The 26,972-nt window shown below is 39.9% G+C and overlaps 1 protein-coding gene across 5 annotated transcripts in view; it reads left to right on the top strand.

Annotated features, from left to right (window-relative positions):
* Positions 1-26,972, top strand: part of ARHGAP24 (Rho GTPase activating protein 24) — a 923,793-nt gene that overhangs the window by 815,034 nt on the left and 81,787 nt on the right. For all 5 annotated transcript variants that reach the window (XM_075861028.1, XM_075861020.1, XM_075861033.1 and 2 more), the window contains one exon: positions 21,767-21,889. In XM_075861028.1, coding sequence (XP_075717143.1) covers positions 21,767-21,889 — 123 coding nt within the window. The remainder of the gene's footprint in view (positions 1-21,766; positions 21,890-26,972) is intronic.

Here is a 26,972-nt window from a genome sequence, read left to right as displayed (position 1 = left end):
GGCATTGAAACGCGTAGCAATCGTCTATTATTAATACTATTTCAATTAAATGTATTAACTCTTTATCAAGCAGCGCCTCAGTATCCCGTTTTTTATTCTATATCAACCTGATTGTATGAGTAATGTAGCAGAGCTTGCCCAATCAGCATGGCAGGGGAGCTGGTCATGATGCAGCTACTACTGGAAGTAGTTAAAAGGTTTTAATTGGGAAAATTATGGGATATCTAAATGAGTTTCCATTTGAAGTGGCGAGTGAATGAAAAGTTTTGATACACTTAGAGCAGAATTTTAGTTACCAATCACAGTAGGTTGATCATTTTTGCAATTGAAACACTGGATTACAAATTAAAACGGAGAACCTGAAAACCGTCAATAGTGACTTGCTGAGATATGTTTTACATACGCCAGCAGTTGTCTCTGCATCAATATTGATAATTTTGGCCTAATGTCTGGCTTTTTTTCAAATATAAAATTATTCTAAGCATTTCCCATCATTTTAATCAAAGCCAATGTTCCATTAAACACTTTTTGTGAGCTGTTTCTCTGCAAATTATGTACTGGTGTGTTTTCCTAACACATTTTATTGATGTATTCCCCTAGGAACGCTTGCTGAAGGGAACATTTGGCACATACTATATGCTAATATATGCAGAATATCAGAGAGGTGCCAATTAGCCACTCAGGCAAACCAAAATGTTTTTCTACTGTCTTCAAGCTACAGTATATGATGCCCTCCTGAACTGGTATGCACCACACACTAGGAAACTGTATACAAGAGGCTTGTCAAAAAAACGTCTACTCCGCTTAGAGACACGTGATCATAGAGCATGCTGTAAATGGAGGTTCTACCTGGAGAATGTGTTACCTATAATACTAAATTAAGAGTTTTTTTTATACTAGTATATTAAAATAATGAAAACACCATCTAATAATGTACTTTTTTTATGGCAATGTGTAGCAGCATTAAAACGTTGGGGCACATATTAGCACGCCTGGTCAGTCTTCTAATGAAACAAAACGTTTATTTGTGGTTTTGGCATAACAATAATAATTTATTCAGGATTAACCCCTTCCCGCCGCAGCCCTTTTTCAGATTTTCATTTTCGTTTTTTCCTCCCCACCTTCCAAAAGCCATAACGTCTTTATAGTACTATGAGGGCTTGATTTTTGCGGAACGAGTTATAGTTTTTAGTAGCACCATTTATTTTGCCATATAATGTACTAGGAAACTGGAAAAAAATTATTTGTGGGGTAGAAAATGAAAAAAACAGCGATTCCTCCATGATTTTTTGCGCTCCATTTTTACGGAATTCACAGTAGTATATTTTACTACTTTTACAAGTAAAAACCTAAGTGTAAAAAAGAAAATTTATTTTTTGTCGCCAAATTCCGAAAAGCTACTACTTTTTTATTTTTCCGTCGATTAAGTGGTATGAGGGCTTATTTTTTGCGGGATAAGCTGTAGTTTTTAATAATAGCATTTTGGTGTAAATGCGACGGTTTGATCACTTTTTATTTCATTTTTTGTGGGAGATGAGGTGACCAAAAAATAGACATTCTAGCGTTTACAATTTTTTTTTTTACGGCGTTCACCGTTCATGTTAAATAATGATATATTGTAATAGTTCAGACTTTTACGGACGCGGCAATACCAATTATGTTTATTTATTTATTTTGTTACTATGCTCTAGGGGGAAAATGGGAAAAGGGGGGTTTTTTGAACTTTTAATATATATATATTTTTTTTATCTGCTTACTAATGTATTGCAGTATATCGTTATTTTTTTACAAGCTCGTATAAAGCCTGCCTCTGGCAAGGCTTATTAGGTGCACAAATATGGCAGATCTGGGAGCCTTCATTAGGGCCCCAAACTTCCATGACAACCATTGGCACCCCGCGATTGTGTCATGGGCAGGGGCGTTCAGCTGTTGCAGTGGGCCGTACCCTCTTTCTAACGGTTTTGAGTACAAAGTTGGAGCAGCACTGTGAAGCAAGCCTTACGGCGGGTGCAGAGCCTTCCAGTGGAGTGACCTCACCCCAAGATCAGGATACAAAGAACAAGCATGGAAGCAGCAGTCCAAAGGTATCAAAAGGGTTTATTCACCACCACATCCTAGTGCAACGTTTCACCCTCACATTAAGGGCATTTTCATGCATTGAATGCTTGAATAAGCCCTCTTGATACCTTTGGAGTGCTGCTTCCACCCTTGTTCTTTCTACATATATGTGTGTGTGTGTGTGTGTGTATATATATATATATATATATATATATATATATATATATATTTTTTTTTCCATGAAAACTCACACTTATATTTATCAAATGAGTTGCAAAATGACTAGAAAATATAGTCAAGACATTGACAAGGTTAGAAATAATGATTTTTATTTGAAATAATAATTTTCTCCTTCAAACTTTGCTTTCGTCAAAGAATGCTCCATTTGCAGCAATTACAGCATTGCAGACCTTTGGCATTCTAGCTGTTAATTTGCTGAGGTAATCGGGAGAAATTTCACCCCATGCTTGCAGAAGCCCCTCCCACAAGTTGGATTGGCTTGATGGGCACTTCTTGCGTACCATACGGTCAAGCTGCTCCCACAACAGCTCTATTTGGTTGTGATCTGGTGACTGCGCTGGCCACTCCATTATAGATAGAATACCAGCTGCCTGCTTCTTCCCTAAATAGTTCTTGCATAATTTGGAGGTGTGCTTTGGGTCATTGTCCTGTTGTAAGATGAAATTGGCTCCAATCAAGCGCTGTCCAGAGGGTATGGCATGGCATTGCAAAATGGAGTGATAGCCTTCCTTATTCAAAATCCCTTTTACCTTGTACAAATCTCCCACTTTACCAGCACCAAAGCAACCCCAGACCATCACATTACCTCCACCATGCTTGACAGATGGCGTCAGGCACTCTTCCAGCATCTTTTCAGTTGTTCTGCGTCTCACAAATGTTCTTCTGTGTGATCCAAACACCTCAAACTTTGATTCGTCTGTCCATAACACTTTTTTCCAATCTTCCTCTGTCCAATGTCTGTGTGCTTTTGCCCATATTAATCTTTTCCTTTTATTAGCCAGTCTCAGATATGGCTTTTTCTTTGCCACTCTGCCCTGAAGGCCAGCATCCCGGAGTCGCCTCTTCACTGTAGACGTTGACACTGGCGTTTTGCGGGTACTATTTAATGAAGCTGCCAGTTGAGGACCTGTGAGGCGTCTATTTCTCAAACTAGAGTCTCTAATGTACTTGTCTTGTTGCTTAGTTGTGCAGCGGGGCCTCCCACTTCTCTTTCTACTCTGGTTAGAGCCTGTGTGTGCTGTCCTCCGAAGGGAGTAGTACACACCGTTGTAGGAAATCTTCAGTTTCTTGGCAATTTCTCGCATGGAATAGCCTTCATTTCTAAGAACTAGAATAGACTGTTGAGTTTCACATGAAAGCTCTCTTTTTCTAGCCATTTTGAGGATTTAATCGAACCCACAAATGTAATGCTCCAGATTCTCAACTAGCTGAAAGGAAGGTCAGTTTTATAGCTCCTCTAAACAGCAAAACTGTTTACAGCGGTGCTAACATAATTGCACAAGGGTTTTCAAGTGTTTTCTAATCATCCATTAGCCTTCTAACACAGTTAGCAAACACAATGTACCATTAGAACACTGGAGTGATGGTTGCTGGAAATGGGCCTCTATACACCTATGTAGATATTGCATTAAAAACCAGACGTTTGTAGCTAGAATAGTCATTTAGCACATTAACAATGTATAGAGTATATTTCTGATTAATTTAATGTTATCTTCATTGAAAAAAACTGTGCTTTTCTTGCAAAAATAAGGAAATTTCTAAGTGACCCTAAACTTTTGAACGGTAGTGTGTATGTATATATATATTTAGCCGTGCTGTGCTATATACCACACCTGACCTACCTCTCCACACATGGTACACATGTGTACCTACCTCTCCACGTCAGGTACACATGCTGCCAAGTTCCTGCCTAGCCTGCCTCGCTAGTATCCAAGCTGCCACAGGTACACTATACGAACTATAGACTTTGACCTGCGTCCTGTTGGCCAGCTGCCATAACGCCAATACGGTACGGCCCAGTGGGTCCACGAACCCTTCGCGACAGTAGTTAACTTTTAGAGATAGAATAACCCTATTTTTTTCAACAAAATTATGAAATTCAGGGGAAAAAAACTGCATAGCGCAATCATATGACATTATACACTATAGTCACCCAAATATTTACAGATGTAGCCATCTTTATCTTGACTTTAAGCGCACTAAATACACAGTTTAAAGAAACTAACTTGGCTTATTTAATGGGTTTTCAATGGCTTTTGTTGTGTGATATCGCGCTGCAGCAAGTTATCAGAGTCAAGATAAAGATGGCTACATCGGGTACAAAGGTCTAGCTTGGTCTCATAATTATATATAATACAATGTAGAGTTATGAAGTAACACAGTAATGCTGAGTATGAATGTGGTTTGAAGAACAGTAAAACAAATCATTAATAAAAAACACAAAGGCCATTGCAGTATTGTTTAGCCTAGTGGACATGTTCACCTCTCCTAGCAGGTCTCCATGCAATGAATTTGCAATGAGCTGATGCAATTCAATTGAGAAATCTATGTTTTCTTACTTATTCTGCTGACATTGTAGAGTAAAACAGATTAAATGTCCTTTGAAAAAAGGAAAAGCAGTTTTACTTCTGCTCGCCTACACCGGAACTCAGACATGCGAGCGGAATTAATATGAGACAGAATAGGCTGTGATCCATCCAGTGTATGCTGACATTTAAAAGGATCAATACCAGTCACCGTTCTTACACAGTCATGCTTTGGATAGTTACCGTGTTTTTGACAATTAGAAATATAATTCTGTTAATTAAACATTGTAGCATTCTATTATAAATAAGCAAAAATGATCGAATGTTTATACTGATTTTCATTTCAAATCTCATGAGGTTCTCATTCCCTGAAAATAACCTCGGAGCCATCTTGCAGTGGTGCCACCAGAGGGCCCCCTGGTTCTTAATTGTTATGAAAACTATTAAAACCAGAAATGAAAGTTTATAGAATAAAACATAAGCTATGTAGAATTTTACATAACTGTTCCCATAAAGTATTTTTGCAATATTGATATATTTTCATTAAAACCTACTTCCATATTTAACAGCATTTCACAGTTTAAAGGCAACCCCTTTCAAATGGGACCTGATTGGGGGATCCCTTCTATAAGTTACTGTGAAGACTCGCTAAAAAGTAGTGCCTCTTGCTCTGGACGTCTAATCACCTGGATGGCTGCCATGTAATCCTACATTTCCTCTACAGCTAATGGTATACATAGCTGGCCGTATCTTTCTCCAGCAAAATCAGTTTGCCTGGGGTGCAGGACTCATGGACTTCTAGTATCTGCAGGCCCCTTGATGCCTGGGAGCATTGCATTGTAGGGGCTCAGATGTTTTCAAGACGTATGTCAACCTGTGGAGGGTACTTAAGCCCTTAAATACCGAGCCTATTCTGGCATTAAAGGGGTTGTCCCGCCATAACAACTTATCACTTATCCACAGAATAGGTGAAAAGTGTTTTATTGCTGGTTGTTCCACCACTGGGACCCACACCACTCACGAAAATGGGGGTTCAAATGCTCCTGTTTGAACAAAGCGCCTGTCACGCATGCGCTCTTCCTCTCTAGTTCTCTGTAGAACTGACGGAAATTGCTGAGCACTGTACTCGGGTATTGCCGTCAGTCCCATAGAGAATGGATGGAACGGCATGCAGAATCCCTTCCTCTTGATTAGTGTGGGTACCAGCAGTGGGGAATTCAGCAATCAAACAATTATCACCTATCCTGTGGATAGGTGATAAGTAGTTATGGTGGGACTTCTTTATGTTTTGTTGTTGTGTCGACGCATTAAGAGAGACGTAACTTTTTTATTAATAAGGGGATGTAGCTGTATGAGGGCTTGTTTTTTTTTTTTAGTATTTTTATACAGCTGTGTCTACCCTTTGCTTGAATTTGGTTGAGTTTCAAATTTTTAAAATAACAAATTCAGTATGATATCACAACATGCTAGCAAAACACTTGATAGGCTGCAACTCACATCGCAACCACTGGGTCAGAGTATTGCAAAACACTTTTTGATTTCGCATGATATGTTGAGATTTGAGGAAAGCTAACGAGGAACACATCTATAAAATTTATTGATTACCTTTTGTTAAATTTTTTGAGATCAGAAAAAAAAACTGCAAAATAAATAAATTGCTCACTTCTTCAGACAAGTCGTTACAATTGCGGCAATATCATATATGTTTTAGCACTTTTGAAAAAAAAAAACTTTTTTTTTAAGAAACTTTTTTTAACGTTAATACATTTTTTAGTCCTGATCGCTGATCATAAGCTGATTGATTAAATATGGCTTCGGTATACTCAGTATACTAATGCATTAATAAACTGACAGGCAATCGAATCGCAGGGCACCGATGGGCTGAAAGGGGCAGCCTCCTCCCTCTGTCAAGTACTGTAAAGAGGTTTCCCTACAAGTAAATGCCAAAACTTACCGATCATCAGAGATCTCCCCTTTGGTATCCCCACAGATGACTAGAACGCAGTGGCTGCTGTGCTTGTAAATTAAAATGAATGGGGCTGTGCTGCACTCCTCTGCAAAGCACCTGAGCAGAAACGACACTCTTAAAAACAAAAAGTGTAAAAAGGACCACGTTCTAGGGCCAGTGAAGTTCCCAGCAGTTCAAATCCAAACCGTAAAGTTAAGGTATATCCTAGTGATGTGCCATATTTTCATTTTGTGAGAAAACCACGTTAAATGGTCATCTTTTTCCAACTACAACAATCAGAATGATGATATCCATGAGTATGAATAAAGAAAAATGTAACACAAAATTTGTACCAAGTAAAGTATTTTAAATAGTTATTCAACATTTTTAACCCCTTCAGGACATGGCCAATTTTGTCCTTGAGGACAGAACAATTTTTTTCATATTTCCCGGTTTGCATACCAGCGCTCATAACTTTTATATTTTTTGTACAACATAGATGTATAAGACTTTGTTTATGGGTTGTACTTTATGTAGGTGCCATTTTTTGGTACATTTACATAATCGTTTAATTTATATACATTTTTATTTTGGCAAAAATGCAGAAAAAAACAACCAGTTTCGCTGTAGTTGTAATTTATTTATTTTTACACCATACACCGATCATCATGAATAATGTTATACATTTATTGTACATGTTTTTACGGTCGTGGTGATACCAAATATGTGTATATTATTTCATGTTGTGCATTTCTGTGTATTTTTTTACTGACTTATTTTTATTTAACATTACTGTTTTTTAAATAAATTTTACTTTTTTTTATTTTAATCCCATAGGGGTATTTCTCATTTTTATTTTAGAATTTTTATGTACTGGCATATACCTATATGCCAGTACATTAGCCTGTGTACTGATTCTACACAGGCAGTTGTTAGAGCATACCTCAGTATGCCCTAAGAACAGGAAATATGGTCAGACAGCCCTGGGGTACTTCAATGGACCCTGAGCTGTCTGGCCATACAAGGTATAGGCCTCGATCGCATCACAGGGATTTCCTGTGAAGCGATCAAAGCGGAGTCCCCCTTCTCACGTTCACTTTGAATGCTGCGGTCAGCTTTAATCACAGCATTCAAGGGGTTAACGACGGAGAGATGTTTCTCTCTTCTCCGCCATTAGAGCGGGGCTGCGGCTGTGTATTACAGCCGTTGCCCTGCTCCTGATCGTGCGGACAAACTGTGTGTCACACAGGATTAGAATGATTGTACTAATGTGGCAAACACCCACCACTCAGAACGAGTATTCTTGTCCTGTGTCTTCAACCAGTTAAGTATATCTAAAGGGGTAGTCTATGGTTAGAAAAACATGGCTGGTTGATTCCAAAAATAATGCTAGAAATGATAAAAATAGACAGGAGATAAACTTCCTCACATTGTTCATGAGTCTGCAAACTCAAACAAATCTTCTTGTAGAAATCCTGCAGACAACAAAGGGGTTAATTTTCAGCTGAACTGTTTCATTTCCAGCTAGGAAATATCTGAGGGTGGGGCTTAGCAAAGGAGGGACTTAACACTCCGCGTGTCCTACTGCAGACAGGGCAGAGGGAACTGGGTCCTGCTGCAGCCAGTTGTCTTACAGCCAAACGCAGAATTGTGAGAACGAGGAGGCGGGGGAACATGGCTGATATCCTGGAACACATATAGAAGATTTCTTGATATATTTATCAGTGTTAATTGCAATATAAGAAAAAATTACCAAAGAAGAAAAAGAGATTAAGGAAGCAATTGTTGAGATTTATTTTTTTACTGCATTTTGTATGTTTAGTGTTCTAAAACATCCCCTTTATGTTTAAATACATGCATTGACTATGAGTGGATATAGAGATTAGATACTAAGCACTAAGGGTTTTATATCATACAATTTGTAAAATATACAGTGAATAGGGCATAGTCTAGCACCTCCTCGGTTAAAAAAAAAATCTAGTTTTATTATGCCATCTTAAAATAAGCACAAAAATCCAGGAGTAAGAACTGATGTTTTAACCCCTTCCCGCTCCTGGACGTACTATTACGTCATGGCAGCTGTATCGTTCGCGCTCCATGACGGAATAGTACGTCTCGGGAGTAACGGCCGTTTCGGCCGTCCTCCCGACACATACAGGAGCTGTGACAGCTGCTGTCTTGTTCAGCAGCTGTCACAGCTCCTACAGCGGGAACCGATCGCTGTGTCCCCGCTGATTAACCCCTTAAAAGCCGCGTTCTATAGAGATCGCGGCTTTTTAGGGGTTAAGCTGCCATCGCCGGCCTGCTACGCGACAGCGGCCGGCGATGGTGACTATAGCAATCGGACACCAAACAATGGCGTCCGGCTATGCCATAGACGGAAGCCTAGTGGGTCCACTATGCTTGCTGTCAGTGAGTAGCTGACAGTTCTAATACACGGCACTACGCATGTAGTGCAGTGTATTAGAATTGCGATCAGGGCCTCCTGCCCTCAAGTCCCCTAGTGGGACAAATTAATACAGTAAAAAAAAAGTTAAAAGAAGTTGTGTAAAAATAAGAAAATAAAAGTTTTAAAAGTATTAAAAGTAAAAATCCCCCTTTTTCCCTTATCAGTCATTTATTATTAATAAAAATATATAAACAAACAAATAAACTGTACATAATTGGTATCGCCGCGTCCGTAACGGCCTGAACTACAAAATTATTTCATTATTTATGCCGCACGGTGAACGCCGTAAAGGAAAATAATAATAAACCGAACCACAATCATAATTGTTTGGTCACTTCACCTCCCAAAAAATGGAATAAAAAGAGATCAAAAAGTCGCATGTACCGAAAAATGGTACTGATCGAAAATACAGTTCGTTACGCAAAAAATAAGTCCTCGCACGGCTTTATTGATTGAAAAATAAAAACGTTATGGCTCTTAGAATAAGGCAACACAAAAAGTAAATGATTGTTTACAAAACGTATTTTATTGTGCAAACGCCATAAGACATAAAAAAAAAACTATAAACATCTGGTATCGCCGTAATCGTATCGTCCCGCAGAATAAAGTGAATATGTCATTTATAGCGCACGGTGCACGCAGTAAAAAAAAAAGAATAAAAAAACAATAGTAGAATTGCTGTTTATTAGTCACCACTCCACCTAAAAATAGAATAAAAACTGATCAAAAAGCCGCATGCACCCCATGAAAACTACAATGGATTCCTCAAGGGGTCTAGTTTCCAAATTGGGGTCACTTTTGGGGGGTTCCCAATGTTTTGGCACCACAAGACCTCTTCAAACCGGACATGGTGCCTAATAAAAAGGAGGGCTCAAAATCCACTGGGTGCTCCTTTGCTTCGGAGGCCGGTGCTTCAGTCCATTACCGCACTAGGGCCACATGTGGGATATTTCTCAAAACTGCAGAATCTGGGCAATACGTATTAAGTTGCGTTTCTGTGATAAATCCTTTTGTGTTATAAAAAAAATGGTATAAAGAGGATTTTCTGACAAAAAAAAAAATGTAAATTTCACCTCTACTTTGCTCTAAATTTCTGTGAAACACCTAAAGGGTTCATAAACTTTCTAAATGCTGTTGTGAATACTTTGAGGGGTCTAGTTTCTAAAATGGCGTATTTGATAGGGGTTTCTAATATATGGGCCCCTCAAAGCAACTTCAGAACTGAACTGGAACATAAAAGAATAAATAAATGAGGCAATACTTCGCTTCTTACATTATACTGATAATGAGCCGTGCCCACCCCGAGATGACCCCAGTTTTGACCGTTTGTATAAACGGAGACCCCTATTAGACCGTTCCAGTGCCCGGTTTTCCCAAGCATTCACCCCAGAGAAGTGTATTTCTATTGATGAGTCCCTGGTACATTTTAAAGGGAGGGTTCAATTCCGCGAGTACCTGCCGGGTAAGAGGGCAAGGTATGGCGTGAAGATGTATAAGCTGCGAGAGTGCATCCGGGTATACCTACAGGTTTAGGCTATATGAAGGAAAGGCCACGCCAAAACCAGACTGCATCCTGGACTACAATAGGTACATGGGAGGTGTGGACTTGTCAGATCAAGTCCTGAAGCCCTACAGCGCCATGTGGTGTGGTATAAGAAGCTGGCCGGGAACACATCATACAGATGGCATTGTACAATGCGTACGTGCTGCGTCGATGTGCAGGCCAGACGGGAACTTTCCTGGAATTTCAAGAGGTGATTATCAAGAACCTAATCTTTAGGGACCAAGAAGGGGGGGCACCCAGTACTTCTGGAAGCGGGGCCACACGCATCGTACCAAGGCAGCAACACTTTCCAGGAGAAGTTCCCCAAACTGGCAAGAAGGGAAAAAGTCAAAAGAGGTGCAAAGTCTGCTATAAGGGATGACACAATATATCAATGTGACACGTGTCCCGAATAACCAGAGCTCTGTATGAAAGTCAGTTTTAAAATTTATCATACATCCCTTGGTTTATAATTTACCCCAATTTTACTTACCCTGATGCACTCCGCACAGCTTATCCCCCCTCGTCTTTCCCCTCTGAGCCCTGCTGTGTGTCCAGGCAGCTGATAACAGCCACATGTAGGGTATTGCCATACCCGGGAGAACCCACATTGCAGTTTATGGGGTGTAGGTCTCTGGTCAAAATGCTCACTACACCTCTAGATGAATGCCTTAAGGGTGTAGTTATTAAAACGGGGTCACTTCTTGCGGGTTTCAACTGTACTGGTACCTCAGGTGCTTCTGCATACATGACTTCGCACTAGAAAATCCCCAGTAGGCCAAATGGTGGTCCTTTACTTCTGAGCCCTCCCATGGGCCCAAACGGCAGTTTATCACAACAAATGGGGTATTGCGGCACTCAGAACAAATTGCGCAACAGAATGGGGTATTTTGTTTCTTGTGAAAATAAGAAATTTTCAGCCAAAACTACATATTATTTGAAAAAAATAATTTTGTTTTCATTCCCAGCCCAATTCAAATAAGTTCTGTGAAAAAACTATGGGGTAAAAATGGTCACAACACCCATAATTGAATTCCTTGAAGGGTGTAGTTTCCAAAATGGGGTCACTTGTGGTTGGTTTCTATTGCTTTCATACCTCTGGGGCTCTGCAAATGCGACATGCCACCCGAAAACCAATCCAGCAAAATCTGGACTCCAAAGAACACACAGCGCTCCTTCCCTTCTGAGGCCTCCCATGGGCCCAAACGGCAGTTTATTGCCACAAATGGGGTATTGCTGCACTCAGGAGAAATTGGGCAACAAAATTGAGTATTTTGTTCCCTGTGAAAATAAGAAATTTTGATAAAATATTACATCTTATTGGAACAAATGTCATTTTTTTAATGTCACAGCCCAATTGAAATAGGTGCTGTGAAAAAACTGTGTGGTCAAAATGCTAACAACAACCATAAATGAATTCCTTGAGGGGTGTAGTTTCCAAAATGGGGTCACTTTTGGTGGGTTTCCATTGCTTTGATACCTCTGAGGCTCTGCAAATGCGACATGGCACCCGAAAACCAATCCAGCAAAATCTGGACTCCAACAAACATATAGCGCTCCTTTCCTTCTGAGCCCTCCCATGGGCCCAAACGGCAGTTTATCACCACAAATGGGGTATTGCCACACTAAGGACAAATTGGGCAACAAAATGGGGTATTTTTTTCCCTGTGAAAATAAGAAATTTTGATCACAAATGACATTTTATTGGAAAAAATGACATTTTTTTCATTTCACAGCCCAATTCAAATACGTGCTGTGAAAAAACTGTGCAGTCAAAATGGTAACAACAACCATAAATGAATTCCTTGAGGGGTGTAGTTTCCAAAATGGGTCACTATTGGGGGATTCCTACTGTTTTGTCACCTCAACACCTCTTCAAACCTGGCATGCTACCTAAAATATATTCTAATAAAAAAGAGGACTTAAAATGCACTAGGTGCTTCTTTGCTTCTAGGGCTTGTGTTTTAGTCCACGAGCGCAGTAGGGCCACATGTGGGACATTTCTAAATAATGCAGAATCTGGACAATACATATTTAGTAGTGTTTCTCTGGTAAAACCTTCTGTGTTACAGAAAAAAAATGAATAAAATTGAAATTCAGCAAGAAAAATGACATTTGCAAATTTCACCTCCACTTTGCTTTAATTCCTGTGAAATGCCTGAAGGCTTAAAAAACTTTCTAAATGCTGTTTTGAATACTTTGAGGGGTCTAGTTTTTAAAATGGGGTGTTTTTTCAGGGTTTCTAATACATAGGCCCCACAAAGCCACTTCAGAACTCAAGAGGTACCTTAAAAAAAAGGCTTTTGAAATTTTCTTAAAAATATGAGAAATTGCTGTTTATGTTCTAAGCCTTGTAACGTCCAAGAAAAATAAAATAATGTTCAAAAAACGATGCCAATCTAAAGTAGACATATGGGAAATGTGAACTAGTAACTATTTTGGGTGGTATAACCGTCTGTTTTACAAGCAGATGCATTTCAATTCTGAAAAATGCAATTTTTTCCAAATTTTCTCTACATTTTGAAATTTTTCACCAATAAACACTGAATATATCGACCAAATTTTACCACCAACATGAAGCCCAATGTGTCATGAGAAAACAATCTCAGAATCGCTTGGGTAGGTTTAAGCATTCCGACGTTATTACCACATGAAGTGAAATATGTCAGATTTGAAAAATGGGCTCTGAGCCTTAAGGCCAAAACTAGGCTGCGTCCTTAAGGGGTTAAGCGTGTAGCTCAAAGGCATGGCCAAATGTAAAATCTACACATGAATGTGTGGGTGTGGGGACCATGCCCTATTCCTAGACCAGCAATTAGACAGTAATCCAAAAATTACTATACTGCTATTTTTGGATTAATTTGTGAAGCTTCCTACACAGTGTAGCAGCCATGGACATCATTCCTAAGTTAACATATAATTGTTGGTGACATGTATATATCATTTGTAATGTCGGGGTAGGGAGACAGACAGGTGAGCCCTAATCTACCCGCCACTCAGTCCCTCCCTACTTGCACGGCCCATCCTAGACGACGGCGTACAACTGGGCGACGGTCCCTACGCTCAATATGTGCACGACAGACAAACAGACAAGGGTACACAGAAGCTAAGGGAAATGGGGCAGTTGCCCATGGCAACACCGTGAGCAACAAGAGTAGTGAACGAGCCGAGTCAAACCAGGAGTGTACGAGGTACCAAACGCAGAGCAGGAGCGTAGTCAGTAAAGCCAGGGTCTATATGAAGCAGAGGTCAGTAGTATTAGCAGGAACAGCAGAGCCAGGAAACGAGAGAATCACAGGCAAAGACAAGCAGCAAATGAAGGTATAAATAGACCGAGGGCAGGAGCTGGAACCGTCTGGCCAGGCTGTGATAGGTTCTCCCACTCCTCAGCCTACCAGCCTGAGTGGTAGCAGATCGAGTCACTCTATCAGACCTAGGAACAGGTGTAGACTGATTACCCACGGGCGTCGACACAGAAGCTGTGTCTGGCAGATCCTCTACATCATTTTTCCAACCTAATGCTTTCAGCCATATTCAACATTTTAACTTTCAGTATATTTTTTTGGAATCTCAATTGATTTCCAAAAGACATCTGTGCCTTTAAGATATGTTATGAGACCATGGTTGGGATCATGACATATTTATGCTCCTTTGACTTAATCAAATAACATTTTAGAGTTTGTTCCAAAGGATTCATATTCTCAGGCAGAGGAATATGCGTTATAATTTGTATAGCAATAAAAGAAAATTAGTTTTATCTGCATGTTATTAAATCTGATGCATTAACTGAATTTCCTAGATCAATTAGTTAGTCACAGTTTAATTTCATGCAAATTTCCATCCATTGAGGAAGAAGGCTGAATGTAAATGGAGTTTAAAATACCATGACTGCCTAATGTATTTAAAGACTTTCTTAGAATTGTAAGTTAATGTAGCCAATAGACAACGCTATATATATTTTACACAGTTATTCTGTTCTGATCGGCAGTTCTAGAACTACTTTCCTAGTCATGACAGTGATCTAAAAAGGAGCATCAATGCGAATTCTTCTGGTTAGCCCTATTCCGGTCTGTTGATGCTGAGCTATTGTATTATTGATAACTACAGGTTAAAGATTATCTTCTAGAGGGGTGGTCCTCTCAAAGGAGCCGGACAGTATATATAGCATTTGAAGGAACTGAAAATCCGTCACACAGAGTCCCGTCTAGATAAAGGGCTGGTCTTCTCAAAGAGGTAGTCGTTTGGAGAGGTTTCACCGTAGTTATCATATTTTATTGTTTATAGAAATTCTTCTGGGTTTTTTTTTTTCGCATTAAAACAAACAATTCTGTAAAAACATTACACTACTAGGAAATGTAGACTTCAGTTAAATCTGTTCGACAATAATATACTGATGGTCAAAAAACTTACAATAGCATTGTTGGCAATACACTGAACAACAGCATATATGAGTCTGGCCTTCTTTATAGCAACCAATGCCCTTCTTGTCCTTTCCAAGGTCGTCCTTGATCATGTTGAAAGTAAAGTAGGCTGCACTAAGTAATAAAGAACAAAGAGAGTCATCATTTACACTGCCAGACGAAAATGGAAACTTGATAGATTCTAGGTCAGGAAATGTTCCTGAGTTGTCATCGTTGGACATATATTTTGGTTAGCCCAAACTTCTACTAGAATATATAGGCATTGCTGTATTTTTAAATGGCATCTCTCCAAAGCCTGAATGATGGGAGCAAACTCGGAAGGAGGAAAAAATGTAAAGACTAAATGGATAGCCAGATGCTATAAGCACCAATCTATAGTAAGAACATTACATTTGCTTTCCCCCTCTTACTAAATCAATATTATATTGAATATGCTTATAGATTAAGGTTTTCTGTTTATCCAGCAGAAAAAAAATAGAAAACTACGACTACATTTTATGTCATTAACGCATAAAAACGTCAAAGTCCCGCATCTTAATATAAACATGTTACAATAAACTCATACATTTCATTCTTTCTCCTACTAAATGGGAATTACTGCTCAATTCCTTGTATTATGCTGCTACTTTACTTACAAGCTTTTTAAGTAGCAGTTTGAGTAATTTGATTTCTAATGAAATTTGGAGTAAATGGCTCTCAATTCATACCCCGGTGGCATTACATTATGAAATGCTTACTGTTTGCATACAAAATGACTTCAGACTTGACAGGCCTCTTAGGAAAGATTGATGTTGCTCATGGAAAAGTCTGGAGAAAAAGTTTACATGCTGATATGTAAAGCTGGTAGAATATTTTATTTTATGGGATAATGTTTTGGCATCCGCTTCATCTTTTTTAATTTTAGTGTTTTACATTTAATCAAAGAATGGCTTATTTATAACTTAATAAATACTTTTGCTTAACTTATCTTGTACTGAGAAATAAATTAATTTATTGTTTTCTTCTCTAATCAGATACAAAGCTTAACCCAGAATTCTGCTGGTTTCTTGTTTCAACAGAGCAGTGCATTGTGGGAGCACAGTTAAAGTTACATAAAACAAAGCTGTTCGATCACGTCTGACAACACAGTGGCCTAAACTGCTGTCTGTTTCCAAGGGTAACCAGCAGAACTTGTAGATGTAGATTTAAGCTGTGAAATATGCTTTAAATGTAACCCGTCACTAACACAGGCTCCTTTACATCGGGGCACTGATTCAACACAGCTAAGAACAGTTGCATGACACTTCTCTGCAGTTCAGACTACTCAGAAGTCAGGGGACACGGCCTGGTTCTTCTGACTCCCTATTGGAGACGGGGGCAATTACAAGTTGCAAAATACCCCTTTTTAAGCGTTGATAGTTCATTGTGCCATTATCTAAAGGTAGTCTGTCTTGATTATTGCAGTTTAAGAGTCTTGTATCTCACTGTTAAATTGTGTCCTTGATAAATACTGAGAATTTCCGGTCATACATTCCCAAAAACAGACTATAATTCTACAGGTAATGTGTACCAACCTTGCTGCATTCTACAGGCAATGATGATGTCAGATTGAAAACTTGTTAACTCCGATTCCAACAGTTGTGACAAGATCACGAGATCTAGTTGACAGATAAATCCATCACTGAGCGCGATCAAACACCTGCAACGCTACGGGTATATCCATCACTCATCGTTAAGGGGTTGAAGGAGCAAGCGGTGTAAAACTGATGTCCTATATTATGCCTTGTGCAGGGAGGGGCTTTTAGAGGGTGGTGCATAACACAGGGATTAAATGAGCACCAACGTACTAGTCATGGTCTACACAGGTATAAAACAGTAAGGGTATGTTCACACGGCTAACCAAAAACGGCCGTAAAATACGGAGCTGTTTTCAAGCGAAAACAGACCCTGAATATCAGGCGTTTTTTAAGCAACTAGCGTTTTTTGCGCCGTTTTTTTTTACGACCATTTTTGGAGCTGTATTTCTATTGAGTCAATGAAAATGGCTCCAAAAACGGCTCAATTAGTGACATGCACTTCTTTTTACAGGGCATCTTTTTACGCGCCGTTATTTGAAAATGAGGCATAAAATAATGCCCCGTCGTAACAGAACGCCGTATTTTCCCATTGAAATCAATGGGCAGATGTTTGTAGGCGTTCTGCTTCTGATTTTTCAGCCGTTTTTCGGGACGTTTACAGCCCAAAAAACGGATGGAAAATAGCCTGTGTGAACATACCCTAACAGTGTTGCCTTCATTGCTCCCTTAAGTTGTAATTCAGGTACAGTTTCCCACATAATAGTGCGCCCCTGCCTTAAAAGAAAAATGGAAAGGAAAAAAGGCGGTCATAATTTTAGCGGTGACAACTACACTTTTCCTTTTTACAAGGGCTCTACAACGCACATCTTGACCATTATGTAATCACTGACAATTTGTTTCCTTACCATAGTCTTATCCTGCTTACGCATTTCAATAAGGAGAGGAAGAATTTCAATCTTCCAAATCTCTATCCAATTATCTAACCTTTTACTTTTTTCCAGATCTCATGAGGGAAGGTAGATATGCTTTATTTTGAGCTGAGCGTGTGTCAGCAGTGCCCATGATGGAAAGGTTTTTGCTATCCACATGAAAATAATGATGTTTACTGACTTCTGTAGTAACTTATTATATTGAAAGTCAATGTCAGCTGTAAGTCACCGGGCGGAACAGCTATTTCATTATTTTCTATATACACAAAACTACTATATAATATGTAACATATCTGGTAAATTATACACTGCATTGGCGTGATAATGCCAAAATGCCCATCTACTTTCAAGATGATTTCAACATGCCTGATGCAAAACATTCCCCTCCCCAGGGACCTAGCTATGAGGTGTCTTAGGGGCCTAGACATTATTATTATTATTATTATTATTATTATTAAATGGCAAATGGTAGGGGGTGGGCCTGTTACAGATATTGCATTGGGGAACAGAAGCTTCAGGTTAAGCGTCTCTACTCTCCCCACTAAAATTAAAATGCACACTTGGCCAACAGCTATTGCATTTGTATGTCAGTTTAAATCCAACTCTAGGTTAGCAGGAAATTCAGACCATTTTTTTTTTTACCATAGTAGTCAATGTCCAACATTTAGAACTGTATACATTTGTATATTTCTAGGGTATATGTATGGGTCGCACACTGAAGAAGCGCACCCAGAATGTATGTCCCAACCGCAGTGTGAACAGAATCTTAGAGAACCCATTTGGGAATGCCTGGTTAGGTTAAGTCAATAGACAAGGTCTCCTGTTCAGAAACTCTCACTAATAGTTTAGAGAGGACAATGACTACAAAGTGTAGCCCCTTCCGAATTCAGTCAGTGTTCATTCCCCCTCTAGCAAGACTCTCTGAAATCAGCTTATATTCAAGAAACCTTTTTACAAAATGGGGTGACCCAAGTCAGAAAACACCTTTAAGTAAGGATTATGGGAGCAGAACTATATTTTGGGGGGAAATAAAAAATAATCATATAAATAGTATATGTTAATATACTGTATTTGTCATAATAATAAGAATTGTTTACATTTTATAGCCACACAAATACATGTGATTCTATTATAAAGTTATCAGTAATTGTATTGAATATCCGGTTTCCTTGCTTGACATCTGAAAAGAAGATTAAACCCAATTTTTTTTTATCACAAGTGTACACTAAATATCAGCTGTTTGCGGCTCAATAGAAACTGTTGAATCAGCAGCGATAAGCCCGTGAGTGATCAAGCTGCATAAGTGTACTGCGATATCCTTCTCCTTTACTGGTTGGCAGGTTTTGGAATATTGCTCTTTATATCTGATGATGGGATATTTGCTGATCTCCTACAGCTCTGGATAGGATTACTGTGTACTCATGCTGGTAAGCTTCAGATGATGTCTGATGCTATCACAGATAAGTCCTCTATGTTTCTATGAATAGCATGAGGTTGAACTTTCTAAATAACAAAATCGTTGTCAAGATTTGAGCTAGAACTTTAACAAAATACTTAAAAAGATGTGTTACCAGTTTCTTGGCACACACCCCGGGCTCATGCACCCTGGAACATTGCCTGCACAGTAGTGCACAGAGCCTGGATGGCTCCCTTAGCTGTAGAGCCTCTGTGGACTACTGGGCAATGCTCCTAGGGGAGAATACCTCTGTATATTCTGAGTCCGATAGAACATGCCACGATTTTAGAATCTGACGGGAAAAACTTACGAATGAAATCAGGTCATACAGAAGTAGAGTAGAGAGCTCAAGCCCTAATACTGAGAATAAGTACTGAGGAGGTTACAGCGCTCTTCTTTCACGAGTTACGTAAGGGGGAATTAAAAAGCCCTCTTTCGGAGGGTGGTGGTAAGAACCAGGAAGAGAGGAGCCCTATCTTTATTTTTGCATACATGAGTGCAATTTAATAGAGATTAGGGCAGTAAATAAACGACAGCGGCGAAGATTGTTCTTTCCAGCTTGTTACCTTGAACTTGTGATGTCATTGCAACCTAAATGACATCAACCTAAAGCGGCTGGATTCCTCATGCTTTAAGATCAATTTTAAGCTGGCTATACACAAATATATTCCAAAAATTTCTCCCTTTATGTCCTCCATTTGTTTATGATGGGATATTTTTTTTTGTGTGCATTTTCTATGTTTAGTATTTCTTTAAGACAACTGGCTGCAAAAGGAACCTTTCCCTACTGCTCTGTCTGCATTAAGAGACAAATAATGTTAAGGCCTACCCTCTTGGCTAAGCCCCACGCCCTTTGTTATATGCTAGCATACCAAAATCCCCAATATCTAAGAAACCGGGTGGGCTAGAAGAAAAATAATTAAAAACATCAGAATCTGTGGCGTGTCTGCAATCTAAAGGGCATTTTCAGACGTGGCAGAATTGCTGTTGAGTTCCGCTTCGGACAGTCTGCAGTGGAAATCTGCAGCAGCCGTTTTTTTCATTGGTTTCTATACATTTCTAGGTAACTTAGGTCAGACGTTGCGGAAAAAAACTTGTCATAACCATAATAATGTCAACTGCAGTTTTTTGGGCAGGTGACAGGTCCTCTTTAAGGGCATGGACAGACGTGGCGGAATTGCTCTGGAATTCCGCTGCGGACACTCCGCAGCGGAAATCCGCAGCGGACTCGTTTCTCCATTGCCTTCCACAGCTTTTTAGTAGGGTTCGTTTGCACGTTGCGGACAATTCCGCTGCGGAGCATAGGCTGCGGTGCAGAATTTGGTGTCCACAGCATACAATGGTTGTTGCGGACGTGTGGTGGACTGGTTGCAGACTCATTGCGGAATTTCTCCATTGACTTCAATGGAGATTCAAAATTCCGCAATGAAGTCCACAGATCTTATGTAGATGTTATGTGTGCTGCGGTGCGTATTGGTTTTTTAACATTACATTTCTTCATTCTGGCTGGACCTATGTATTTCTAGGTCTACAGCCAGACTGAGGAAGTCAATGGGGCTCCCGTAATTACGGGTGACTACGTGTGGGCACCCATAATTACGGGTGACTACGTGTGTGCACCCGTAATTACGGGAGCGTTGCTAGGCGACGTCAGTAAATAGTCACTGTCCAGGGTGCTGAAAGAGTTAAGCGATCGGCAGTAACTGTTTCTGCACCCTGGACAGTGACTACCGATCACAATATACATCAACCTGTAAAAAAAATAGAAGTTCATACTTACCGATAACTCCCTGCTTCTTCCTCCAGTCCGGCTTCCCAGGATGACGTTTCAGTATAAGTGACTGCTGCAGCCAATCACAGGCTGCAGCGGTCACATGTACTGCCGCATCATCCAGGGAGGTCGGGTTGGATGCCGAAAGAGGGACGCGTCACCAAGACAACGGCCGGTAAGTATGAAATTATTTTATTATCACTAGGGAAAGTGCTGTCCCTTTTCTCTATCCAGCACTGATAGAGAGAAGGGAAGTACTTTCACCTCAATACGCAACGGCTAGTCCGCATTAGAACGCAGATTCTGTGCGGCATTGATGCGGACAGAAATCCGCCACGTCTGGGCATGCCCTAATGGGGTTTTCCTACTAAGAACATGATAAATGTATGATCACTGGGAGCCCTGTCGCTGGGACCCCCATTAGAACGTGGGTCCCCCATTATAATGGGGTCATGTCTCATGTGCATAGGTGTTACATTTTCTTAGTGGAAGAAACACTTTTATTAATTTATTGGTCTTACCAAATAAAACATATGGGGGATATACTGCATCCATGACAAGGAACCTGCTTTGTTTCTCCATATCTATAACCATTACATAGTAACTAGTACATTACAACTGTACTTTCTTCAGTCTATTTAGGTTGCTATTTATGGTTTCTATGACGAAGAAGAATACAATATTTTAAGATATGTGGAATGAATTGTTTGCAAATATCACTATCGCCTTTTGCACTAATACTGCTAGTCTGTTTGTATAACCTTTTAAAGTAATTGTTCTTGAGCTGCAAGTTCTGTACATAGCGGAGGAGCAACATTTTAAATATGGAAGAGGTTGCATGTTATTTAGTTAATAATGTAAAACAAGCGCTCATAGAGACAAAAAATACAAGGGTTGTTAAACAGAATAAGGCCACTTTCACCCAGCAGTATTTTGGTCAGTATTTTGCATCAGTATTTGTAAGCCAAAACCAGGAGTGGGTCCAAAACACTGTGGATTTACAAATCTTTCCGTTATACTTTTTCTCTGTGTAGGTTTGATCACTTTTTTTTATCACTTATTTCTATAATTTTGTTTTGCTTTGTCCAGGGGGAGATCGGGAGCGAATGACTGCAAACCATGAGACATACCTTCTTATGGCCAGCACACAGAATGACATGGAAGACTGGGTGAAGTCTATCCGTAGAGTCATATGGGCACCATTCGGAGGAGGTGAGTTTTGCATACCATAGACATCAGTGTAATATGTAGTAATTTCAATTCAGCGCAGAGGTATATTTTGGAGGAGTAACAATCAAGACTTTTTCCGCAACTTCAAAAGATGAATGCTGAGTTTCTTTATTTTAATCAAAATATAGCTGGATATATTTATTTGTTCTGTTCTATGCAAGTTTTTTCTTTATATAGCTTTTCTTTTACATCTGGGGCCCTCGTTGCTGTTCCAGTGAAAAATTCTGGAAGAAATAGCGCAGCATGTAATATTTATTCTGATAAAATTACGGACACCCTCACAAAAACCCGATGGAACCCCTTAAAGTCAATAGGTTCCATTGGGCGCCGTTAGTGTCTGTTATGCAATGACTCAGGCACTTCCATCTTTTTGTTCTTCCGTTCCTATGACGCATCAGAAAAATTTAAAATCTTAGCAGAGATGTGAATGAAGCCTTAAAAGAGTAGACAGATGTGTCCGCCCTTATCTTTGTTTGAATTTGATTAAGGACTCCAATTTCTAATGAAACAAATGCAATACAATATTGGGACATGCTAGCAGGTTGCAATGCAGATCACTTCCACAGGGTGGTCACACATAGACACATATAGAATTGACATCTCGTGACAGAGTATAGCAAAATCATGCGTTTTTTCAAAGCTAGTCGTCTCGTGCCCCACATCTCAGGATATGTTGAGATAAGAGGAAAGGTACGGAAGGACACATCAGTATGCCTTCTCTGTATCTGGTGTGCATTGGATACATCCTATGTACAGGTGTAGCCGTCTTTATGTTGACTTTTAACGCATTAAATACATAGTGGCAAGATCTTTTATCTTGACTTTTTCAATAGCTTTATTTGTGTGATATCGCGCTGCAGCAAGTTATCCGAGTCAAGATAAAGATGGCTACATCCGCATGCATGTCTGTATAAAATAGAGTGGCACGGGCATATCCAATCTAGATTAAATGGTCTAACTGGACCATGTGGTTGAACAAGAAACTTGGAGCAATATGCAAAGGAGACCAGTACTAAAATTGCAAAATACCGCTTCTATATTGACAGATTAAAAAGTTCATACTAGAGCACTGACATGGTTTGGACTAATAGAGTCCTCAATCTTATCAGCTACATGGAGCCTAATGTGCATTTTGATAAATCTGGCCCTAACAGGTCAGGGTTAAACCCACATTTTTTTTTTCCTCTACTAACTTTTCTTTATTTGATCATCTAATTTTTTCTAAGGTGTAACATGAAGCACCTAGGCCCCATTTGGCCCCTTTAGGCATCAGGACCCAGGTCTGACTCAAAACTCTGGACTAGTCAATGTTACAGTCCTGCATATTTCATCAGTAAATGCCAAATTATGACAGTACGACATGACAATGATACAGTGCTGAAAAAAATCTCCAAGCATCAGGCAAAGTGCAGATGGGAGTTTACATTTCCATCTCCTTCTGTCATTTTTTGACAAGGATGGATTGATGCAAATGCTTGCGTAGGGATCATTGATCACTGTACATTAAGACAGATGATAAACTCCCTTGTTCGTGCTCTGTCATTAGCTTATGTAAATTTATAAATGTGCCAGCACTTCATTAGTCCTCAGAGATCAATAATCTCTATATGAATATCCATTTGCCTGCCAAACCTCTTTTAGACTGTCATAACTGGAGCTGCTTCCAAGCTTGAGTATTTTGTTATTAACATTTAACAAACACAAGTCTGTATGATGCCAACATTTCAGAATAGCTACTGGGTATTTTTGTGCATTTGGAAATATGTGCATCATGTTCTTTACTTTAACTTATTTTCAAGAAAGAGAGAGACCACAGCACTAAAGTAAAATAGAGTATTTATTCACCCCATAGCATGTATGCAACGTTTCCACCCCAAAAGGGTCTTTGACAAAGACCCTTGGCGTTAAAACATTGCATACATGCTGTGGGGTGAATAAATCCACTATTTTACTCAATCTTGGACTGCTGCAGTCCCTCTTTTTCTCGTATCTATGAAGGTCCTTGGACCTGGGTCCCTTGACCTTGGTGCACCCACTTACGTTTTCTAAACATATATTGTGGATATGCTGCTATTTTTCTATATATCGCAACTTTAACTTATGTTCAGCCCCTGGTGAGTGATACAATGCATTTTAAGACCATAACGTTACCAAACATATATATATATATATATATATATATATATATATATATATATATATACATATATATACATATATATAAATTACTACCATTCATCATGCAATACTATCGTTGCTGTCAGTAGTTTCCATTTATAAAGGTACAGTATACAGTGAAGAAGTAACTGTGCTTTATGTTTATACTATGCTTTTCACCCCACAATTGACTTTTTTTTCAGTTTCCCATTACATTAGATAGTACATTAAATGGTGCCAACAAAAACTACAAAGCGTTCTGTAAAAAAAAGAAGCGCTCATACGTCTATATCAATGGAAATATAAAAAAGTTAAGGCTTTTGCAATGCAGAAAGGAAATAAAATGAAAAATGGCTGCGGTGATAAGGGGTTAACTCAGCGCTTTATAATTCCTGGAGATTCGACAATGGGGCCTATTTGGATATTGTTAGGGCGGGTTCACACATGGCGGAATTTCACTTAAATTCCGCTGCGGACACTCCGCAGCGTTAATCCGCAGCGGAGCCGTTTCTCCATTGACTTTCACTTTAATTTAGCAGTGTTCGTTTACACGATGCGTACAATTCCGCTGCGGAGCATAGGCTGCGGAGCGGAATTTGGTGTCCGCAGCATGCTCTGTCTGTTGCGGAGCAGTGGCGGACTGGTTGCGGACTCATGGCGGAATTTCTCCATTGACTTCAATGGAGAGTCAAAATTCCGCAATGAAGTCCGCAGATCTTATGTGTGCTGCGGAGCGTATTGTTTTTACTACCATGACATTTCTTCATTCTGGCTGGACCTATGTATTTCTAGGTCTACAGCCAGTCTGAGGAAGTCAATGGGGCTCCCGTAATGACGGGAGCGTTGCTAGGAGACGTCTGTAAATAGTCACTGTCCAGGGTGCTGAAAGAGTTACGCGATCGGCAGTAACTGTTTCTGCACCCGGGACAGTGACTACCGATCTCAATATACATGTATCTGTAAAAAAAAATATAAGTTCATACTTACCGAGAACTCCCTGCGTCTGTCTCCAGTCCGGCCTCCCAGGATGACGTTTCAGTGTAAGTGACGGCTGCAGCCAATCACAGGCCAAGCACAGGCTGCAGCGGTCACATGGACTGGAGCGTCATCCAGGGAGGTCGGGCTGGATGCCGAAAGAGGGACGCGTCACCAAGACAACGGGCGGTAAGTATGAATTTCTTTGACTTTCACTAGGGAAAGTGCTGTCCCTTCTCTCTATCCTGCACTGAATAGGGAGAAGGGAAGCACTTTTCCTGCAGTCCGCAGCGGCCAGTCCGCATCAATTTTCTGCACATTTTGTGCAGATCCGCAGCCGTAATCCGCAACCCGGATTAGGTGCGGCATTGATGCGGACAGTTGCGGAGGAATTCCGCCATGTGTGGTCATGCCCTTAGAGTGCTATTTAGCATCCTGAACAGCACCATATGCCCCATGGAGCACCCCACACAGTTCCCCAGTAGCGGCCTCACACCCATGTCACATATGGAGGTGCAAGCCTGTGGTTTGAATAGCTTGAAGCTTGACATAGGTGGATGCAGTGATGTCGTTGCGACAGTAGTAAGCATAACTGGTCCTGAGATACAGAACGCAGGAATCAGGTCAAACTCTCTGAATCGCATCCCTGCCTTTATGTATTCTGGTATGTTGCAGCAGACACATATAAGACTCTGGCCCTTAGAAACCATTCAATCCTGCTTTTTCTAGCGAGTGTTAAAAAATGAAAGAACGGATGTAATTGGTTGCTATGGGCAACATTGCCATTGTTTCTCTACTCCTGACAAGCTGAGTCTAACTGCTGTAGTATAAAATTGCTTCCGCTCAGAAAAGGATTGATTTTGATAATAGAAGTATATTAGTCTTAATTTCTCTTTCAACTACAGAAATTGTAAGGAATAATATAGGCAAAATTGATACATAATTGTATTATGCCTAGTGCAGAGCCTATAGGGCGGTGTATGACACAGGGATTCAGACAACACCAAAGGGAGAATCCCTGCTCCTTCAGAATAGGCTTTACCCAGAGTGTTCTTTTAACATGTTCTGACGTTCGGTCTGAGGTTTCCATCAGAATAGAGCCCTGACTGACACAAACGGAAACCATAGGTTGATTTCAATGGTGACGGATGCGGTGCCAATGGTTTCCATTTGTCTTAGTTGTGCAAGGGTTCCGTCGCTTTAATGGAATCAATAGTGTAGTCGACTGCGCTATTCATTCCGTCAAAACAACGGAACCCTTAACCCCTTCCCGACATCCGCCGTACATGTACATGTTACGGCGCGATGATGGTGCGGGCTCAGAAGCAGAGCCGGCACCATCACCGCGGGGTGACAGCTGTATTATACAGCTGGCACCCTCCTGTAACTGCCAGGACCGGAGCTATTCTCCGATCCGGCTGATTAACCCCTCAGATGCTGCGCTCAATAGAGCGCAGCATCTGATAGGTTTTTAATAAAAACTATACATAATTGGTATCGCCGCGTCCGTAACGACCCAAACTACAAAACTATTATGTAATTTATCCCGCACGGTGAACGGCGTAAAAAAAAAAACATGAAAAACAACGCCAGAATCTTTGTTTTTAGGTCACATCTCCTTCCAAAAAATGCTATAAAAAGTGATCAAAAAGTCACATTTACTCCAAAATAGTACCAATAAAAACGACAATCCGTCCCGCAAAAAAAAATCCCTGACACCGCTTTGTGCACGCAAAAAATAAAAGTTATGGGTCTTAGAATATGGCGATACAGAAAACAAATGATTTTATGAAAAAAGTGATTTTATTGTGCAAAAGCCGCAATAAATTAAAAAAACTATACATAATTGGTATCGCCGCATACGTAACGACCCAAACTACAAAACAATTATGTAATTCATCCCACACGGTGAACGCCGTAAAAAAAAAAACCT

This window comes from Rhinoderma darwinii, chromosome 1 (assembly GCF_050947455.1).
Source record: "Rhinoderma darwinii isolate aRhiDar2 chromosome 1, aRhiDar2.hap1, whole genome shotgun sequence".
Lineage (NCBI taxonomy): Eukaryota > Metazoa > Chordata > Amphibia > Anura > Rhinodermatidae > Rhinoderma > Rhinoderma darwinii.
This window is presented reverse-complemented; position numbering and strand designations above follow the sequence as displayed.